At 37.4% G+C, this 7,500-nt stretch overlaps 1 protein-coding gene across 1 annotated transcript in view; it reads left to right on the top strand.

Annotated features, from left to right (window-relative positions):
* Positions 1-154: 154 nt before the first annotated feature.
* The window catches only part of LOC137992616 (ceramide transfer protein-like), a 26,905-nt gene continuing 19,559 nt past the window's right edge, over positions 155-7,500 (top strand). The window contains exons 1-2 of the mRNA XM_068838052.1: positions 155-537; positions 5,812-5,928. Coding sequence (XP_068694153.1) covers positions 298-537; positions 5,812-5,928 — 357 coding nt within the window. The 5' untranslated portion in view covers positions 155-297. The remainder of the gene's footprint in view (positions 538-5,811; positions 5,929-7,500) is intronic.

The following is a 7,500-nucleotide window of genomic DNA, read 5'->3' as shown; positions in this document are numbered from 1 at the left end:
CCAATGGTGCTGTGCTGGCGGCGCTGTCGCGGCACGGTTCGCGCCTCGCTTCATCGCTCCGCTATAATTGGTCAGCGGAATGCCTTTGCAAGTAAGCCTAGGTACTTCATGTATCCCCTATTATAGTGTATTTAAAATGTACCTACGTAAACTCTTCGAGGTTGTGGTAATGGCTGCAATGTGGTAGGAGGAGCACGAATGTTGGGCGTTTGGAATGAAATATCAAATGAAGTGAAAGAAATTTTCTTTCGTTTAATTAGCTGTTAGGCACTCGTTTTATAAAAGAACAATATAACGATGTCTGGTAATCACACGCCAAGTTTAAGCGACGAAGAAGAAGACGACTTAGATTGCAACAATCCACCACCTCATCTCCCTGAACTGCAAGATACCCTATCAAAATGGACGAATTACCTTCACGGGTGGCAAGAAAGATTTGTAGTCTTGTGCGGAGGTACTTTGTCTTATTATAAGTCAGAGTATGATACAGCGTTTGGATGTCGAGGTTCGATGAGTGTGGCAAAAGCGAGCATTCAGGTATGTGGTTTTATGCTGGACCGTGCTTGTATGGAGAAATTCATAAGTAAAATAAAGCATTGTCATTCAAAATGCAGTCGAATATCATACAGAGACCTTACATGGAAGATGTATTTTTCAGAAACTCCTTTGTGCATTGCCATTATTTGGAATATTAGCATGCTTAGTCGGGATATGTCATGTTAGCGCTTGTGTAGTTTTGCTCTCGACGACGAAGCCTTATTCTTCAATAATTTGTCACCTGGGTATATTGTTTAGATATTCAAGGTGTCTTTCGATGACAAATATTTGGTATGTAGCTTGTCCATCGCCAAAGGGCGTGATTACGTTTTCGCTTTATCATAAAGTATACCTCCAAATAGTAAACAATTCATGCTTTTCAAATTGATACAAGTTTGTCATTTCACTCTTCGTCCTGCATTCTTTCATATTTTATCATGTTATGATATTTGAGGCAGATAAAGAGATAAGATTTAGGAACTTTTATCGCGCAAAAGACACTAAGGCAATCGCGTGAAGTTCCCTTCTGTCATTTATTGAACTTTTCAGTGTTCAAAGTCGTCGACATAAGTGGAAGTGAATACCATCATAATTTGATTGCTTTTGCTGATCTCGTCCGACAGCAAAGCAGTCTGAATCATTCCAGAAACTACAGGAATTAATCAGTCTTTCCCAAAAATCAATGTTTGGACATCAATAAAATCAATAAATGTGTGATGTGTACATGTGCAGCTGCATGCCCAGAACCATCACTTTAATTTTTTTGCACTTGTTGCACTGCCTGTTTAAAGGCCCTGGTGGAGCTGTCTGGAAGACCCCTGTTTAATTAAAATTTCAAGTCTCTTCATCTCATTTTGAGAGAGTCTAAGTAAAAGAAATTCAATAAATGTAGAGGTTTGGTTATAGTAGAAGTGCACTTAGCAACAGCCACATACTGCAGTCACAAGCACGCTTTCCTTTAATAATCTGGACCTGGCCTCGGTTGTTCAAAAGGTGGATAACGCTATCCACCGTATAAATCACTATCCACTGGATAACTCAGTTGGTTTTGCTAGTGTTTATCCACTGGATAGTGATTTATCCAGTGTTTAGCGCTATCCATCGTTTGAACGACCGGGTCCTGGTTGTTTGAAAGCCAGTTCACTTAATCCAGGGTTGGCATAAACTTTGGTTTCATTTTTTCAACTTTTGGGTGAAAGTTTCTTTTGCGTATTATTGTTTTTTTTAAGATTCACTTCCTCTAAAATGTAAAATTTTGGCAAATATCTGTGTTGAACAACATCAAGTGGTTAATTTTTAATCTGGGATTAGTGAACATTTAAAAGTGGCTTTTGAACAACCAGGTCCTGAAGGAGAGGGAGAGTATTGGAACAAAACTTTGTTCAGAACATCAACTAGGACAAGGCGATAAGTACATTGTACATGGATATTATTAATTTTTGCAAAGCGTGTTGCACCCAGTTTCCTTTCCTGCAGAACATTGTTGCTTTTACACTCCTGTAGTTACATGTAGTGTCTCTTGCATGTGCATGTACCAGGATATGCATGAGAATTTAATTTCCCTCTAGTACCATCCTGCCATTCATTTTGGTGGGGAAACTGTTAAATTAAATTAAGAGGAAAGAAATCCACACAGGCTATGCTGCACTTTTCTAGTGACAGTTTTTTTATTAGTCCCATGTTTGATTTACTGTACAAAATGCTCGAGTTGTTGTCCATTCTGGTCCCTTCATTGTCTTTTGTCTTGCATTACCCGCTATGTTTTGTTATTTCTTAGTTATTTTTTTACACAACTGTACCTGTCAGCACTCGTTTACTCCAAAAGGACCTAGAGCTGTTTTCTCATTTAATTTAGAATTTGTCCTTTGACATATATTGTACTATGTATGTCTTATAATCTGTGAATTTTGTTCTGCTCATTTTTTTGTTTTCAATCTCTAAAGGAAAAAAAGATTTAATTAACCATTACAGACTGGTCAATGCTAGTGGATGGTAAATTCAAACTGTTTTAGTGTGCATGTACATGTATGTATTATGTAAACAGCACATTATTATTGTAAGAACTGTATGCATGGCTTGGTATGACATGAGCAAGAACCAAAATACTTTTTTCAGATTAAAAGACATGGGCGTCCACACGTAGCATATTCCAATTATTTTTGAATCGTTTTCACTGTCCACACATATCCGGATACTTAGCTGTGAACTTTCATCTTAGTTATTATAAAATAAACATTGTTTCATCTTACGTGTATTATAAAATGAACGCAGTTAACTGTGTTTAAAAAGTGAAAAGTATTTCAAGCATTTGATAAAATTAATTGTTGTTCAGTTATGGTGCATTTTTCGTAGCAACTTTCAAAAAAATCTTCCAAGATTCTGTTCAAATCTCAGAATCTCCAAAGAGGGACTTGAATGTTCATTTCAGTCCTGACTGAAATGCAGTCACTGGGTGTCTAAAGTGATGTATTCAGAGTGCGTCATTGCGTCCTGGGATGCACTCGTTTTCCTTTTGGACGGATAAAATATCGAACAAAGGGTCCAACTGGACGCAGAAAAAAAATCGAATGTTTATGCAAATTACAAACGCCAGGAAAAACATGCGAACGGCATATTTCGCAAGGAAATTGAACATTCCCATTTCTCACAACGGAAAAATGATCGAATTCCTTAAATTTCAAGGTAACCTGTTATTTTCTCATTTTTGTAGTCGAATGATATGTTGGGAAAAATGGGTCAATGGAATAAGATTTTTTTTAAAAACTGGCCTAAAGTAACTTAACAAGTTCTAGACAACCAGCTGAGATTATCGAAGGAAGCTTCATCACTTTCACAGCAGCCTCACTCAGAATTTCTTACTTTATCGCTCAGTCATCTGCACATTTATCATAATCCATATTTTTACTCTAGTTTAGTTGAACTAACAAACATCAACATCAGAAATGTTGACTTTCAGTTTACTGAAGCTGTATTCAGTCGCTTGATTATTAACATTGGCCGTGGCGAAGTAATGGTCGCATGGGCCGAAGATGAACTGTGTCTCGATCGCCTATATTTGTTTATCTTTTGTTCCTAAATTACACCTCAAGTGTTGTTAAAATAAATGATACTCTTTTTTTACGGAAAACTGAGATTCAGATCTCTTCTTCTGTGGAGAGAGCTAACAGTTCCTACAGCATACAGGTTCTTCGAGGCGTTTTCAGATGTGGTTGCAGGGCTCAAAGTTTATTTTTGGCTTTGGGTGCACTTGTGCTACCAAGTGTATATTTCTAGGCGCACTGCCAAAATTTTAGGTGCACAGCAGAAAATGTTAGGAGCACAGCTTAAAATACTGATAGCACCTGTTCCAACAGAAAAGCAGAAAAGCGCGATAAGCATGTGCTTTATTCGTAGTCTTCATTTGCATGTGTCAGCGGAGTTTTAACATAACAGAAGAGTATGGGATGGAATGAAACATCAACAGGAAAAATGGACCTTCAACGGCGTTGGGGGATTTTGTTGAGAAAACTGACGACAAATAAACACACACTGATGAAAATAAAATAATTTAACTTTATTATTTAGGGCCAGATTTTGTTATGTACATGTATATCTTTATATCTGTTGATTGATGTTTCTGTTTTGTGACGTAGCGCTCGGAATACGCAAGTATAGTCAGGTGAGAAACTAGACAAGAAATTCAGTCGCACTATACTTGAGCTTTTAACCCTTACACTCCTGTAGGGTTCCCCATTGACGAGTAAAATCGTCTGGCATTAGACAAAGTAAAGTCTATAACTGTCACTCTTGGGAGTGAAAGGGTTAAGACGTGCGAGTGCGATCACACATGATTTTTTAGGCGCACAACCAAAAATTTAGTCCCATGTGCGACCATTTGGCTGCTAACTTTGAGCTCTGGGTTGATGGAGCTTTGACAGCCCACATTTTTATCAATGAATCAATGGGCATAACAGTTTCAAAGAAATAGATCATTTTATTTTAAGCACATTATTTTAAGACTTTATTTTTGTGCAATTTAGAAACCTGAAAGTGTACTGCAGCAGCAATTAGAGACAATAGATTGAATATTAATCAGCTGGACCCCCAAAATTTTGCAATGGACCCCCAAATTTTTCGAAAAGGGGTCCAGAGGACCCCAAAATTTGAAAACCTGGATACATCACTGTCTATGTTGTGGTTCAAAATTTTCCTGGGTCAAAATTATTTTAAACCATTTCAAATAATATTTTCCTTTGATGACTCAAAATTGAACAACCTTGAAAATGTTAATTTCAAACCAAGAAAATTTTGAACCACAACATCTGCACTGTATACATAATTAATTTTATTCTCTTTTTTAAAAATTAGTTTTCTTAATTTTATACATGTAATTATGTGAATGAGTTAAAGACCACACAACTGTGAAATGTTTGCAAGAAATAACCAAAGCAAAGAAAAATTATTAATAAATTCACACGTACTTTATACCAACTCAGCAAGTTTTCTGTAATATACATGTACATGTACAGTTTACGTGGTACGTATTGTAATTGTGACAGGGATTTGAACTTTCACTCCTTATGAAACTGCTTTCAAGTCTTGATCTTCCCAGCAATAATCGACTCATTTTGATGTGGTAAATTGTTGGGAAAATCTGTAATAATAAATTATTATCTTTGGAGGGGAAAATGTTTTTTAACTGTGAAGGCTAAATACTGTATGCTACAATAACAATTATTACAGTATTATTTTGCTAAGACCAGTAAGTTAGGAAACTAGAAAAGATAGCAAGTTCATATTGTATCTCTCCCTTCTTTTTTCTCTGGCAAGATGAGTTATTGATACAGGATGACACGAGTAATAGACAGAGGGCCAGTAAAGACTAATATTAAATGTACGCATACATGTAGTAAAGGCAATTTACCTTAGTTGACAATTAGGATCAAGCGTGGCAACGTGTCAAGTGGTTAGTTATCTTATGTGTTGGCTAGCATTTCGTTTGGGTTGGGTCTTGTCAACATTAAGTGTTGCATTGGATTGTGTTAGCATTGCATAACAGGCTCTTTTAGCATTGTATGGGTGTTATTTTTAGTGTTGCTTTTGCATTGCATTGTTCCATGTCTGTTCATTCCCAACGATCATCCTTTTCTGCAGTGCATGCATTCAGTGGCTTCGGTTGCTAGGGTTGTCTTCTAGCAACAGTCAGTGGTCTTACCATTGTACTCTGATCATAACAGTAGTTGTGATTGGATTGATGAACCTTGTTAAATTATTGATGTTATTTTATTTTGGCAGCCTCATGAATTTGATGAGTGCAGGTTTGATGTCAGTGTGAATGATTGTATGTACTATCTGAGAGCACCTGATGCAGAGACACGTCAGAAATGGGTAGATGGTCTTGAAGCTGTTAAGGTAGATCTGATCCATTTGCCCATCATTATCAGTTTAGGTGAAGCTTGCTGAAACTAGATTGTCTTAAATCCATTTTCTTTTTGAAAATAAAGATATAACCTTAATAAGACTAAGTTCAATACAGTCGAACCTTGATTATCTGGATTTGTTGGGACTAGACAAAATACAGTGTAGTCAGGATAATCGAGAACATTAACATTAATGTTGAACAAAAATTGATTAAATTAAGAAAGTGACATTTAATCATGAAACGAAACATTTACAAATTGTGTGGAAAACATTATGGTCTACGTCTTCAATGTCCGTTGTGAATACCTGTACATGTGTTAGCAAACTTCATGATCTTTTCCTTGTTCTTGTGGATATCAGATACCTGTTGCTTATCAATGCCATATTCAGCTGACAGATTGGTTCCTTTTTCTCCTTCCTCTAATCACAAAATTATAGACTGTTAATCTTGTATCGAAAGAACGGGTTGCTTTTCAATGCTGTAGTTCTGAAAAGAATATGGCTACAGATCTTGATCGTGACTGATAATATTCATGACAAAATTGGGTCCGGATAATGGAGACATTCGGATAATCGAGGTCCGTATAATCAAGATCATCCTCGGAGACCCAGGGGCAGATTGCGGAGGCAAGGGAAGTTGAAATGAGCCAAAGAAAATGGCGACGAAGAAAAGCATAGTAGGCGAGAAGAGCCCCTGGGGACATGTTCTTACCAGACCAGTTCCAAACAGTCAGGGTAATACGGAATTCTGATTGGTGCCAGAAATTCTTTGTGTTTTTCTGCCCAATCAGACAGAGGTCACCAGGCCGTGAAGCCATTAATTTTCGTGGCTTCTTACACGGAAATCACTTGATCGCCATACTCGCCTGGTTCGTTTGGCAAGGTTTTGCTTGAAGAGAAAAGCCTCAATCACAGCACAAAATGTACAGGGAATCGTTCAGAATGTCGACGGAGAAATACGCTGGACCTTTTCGAGATATCGGTACAGTACCTTATTTCCAAGTGTGTGAGATTTATTTAACTTCAGATGTCCTCCCCGATTCACCTACAGTAACATAGCAGTGATTAAATTTGGTCTGGCAATTATTTTTATCCTGCCCCCTTTTCCTGGTTGAGGTATTTCTAGATTTCTTGCATCAATTGCTGCGTCTGAAACGTTGCTAATCTCGACAAATTCTCGATCGCATGGGCCACACGCCTATGTCGAGCACGCAGCAAGACTTTATTTCAATGCGTGCCAAATTTAACGCTATCGAGCTTGTGTTCTCTTCACGATATTGTTCATGATGAGCCACCCGAAAGAAACAATTGATGACTGTTGTCGAGGGTGTTCTTACGTTTTTGTTAACAAAAAGAGAAAGCGAAAGCTTTGTTTAAGGCGGCTGAAACCAGTTTCAACACTTTATCACGTAACAGCAATGTCATGGCACCATGTGAAGCATGAATTATTACTGAACAGATGCCAAGATAAAACTATCGGTAAGATTCAGAGCTATCTTAAATTTTCAATTATTTAAGGTGGCTCTGAATCCGCTCCACAGAATTTTTTTTTTAAACTTTGCA

This window comes from Montipora foliosa, chromosome 2 (assembly GCF_036669935.1).
Source record: "Montipora foliosa isolate CH-2021 chromosome 2, ASM3666993v2, whole genome shotgun sequence".
Lineage (NCBI taxonomy): Eukaryota > Metazoa > Cnidaria > Anthozoa > Scleractinia > Acroporidae > Montipora > Montipora foliosa.
Note: the sequence above shows the minus strand (reverse complement) of the source record. Positions and strands in the feature narration are given on the sequence as shown.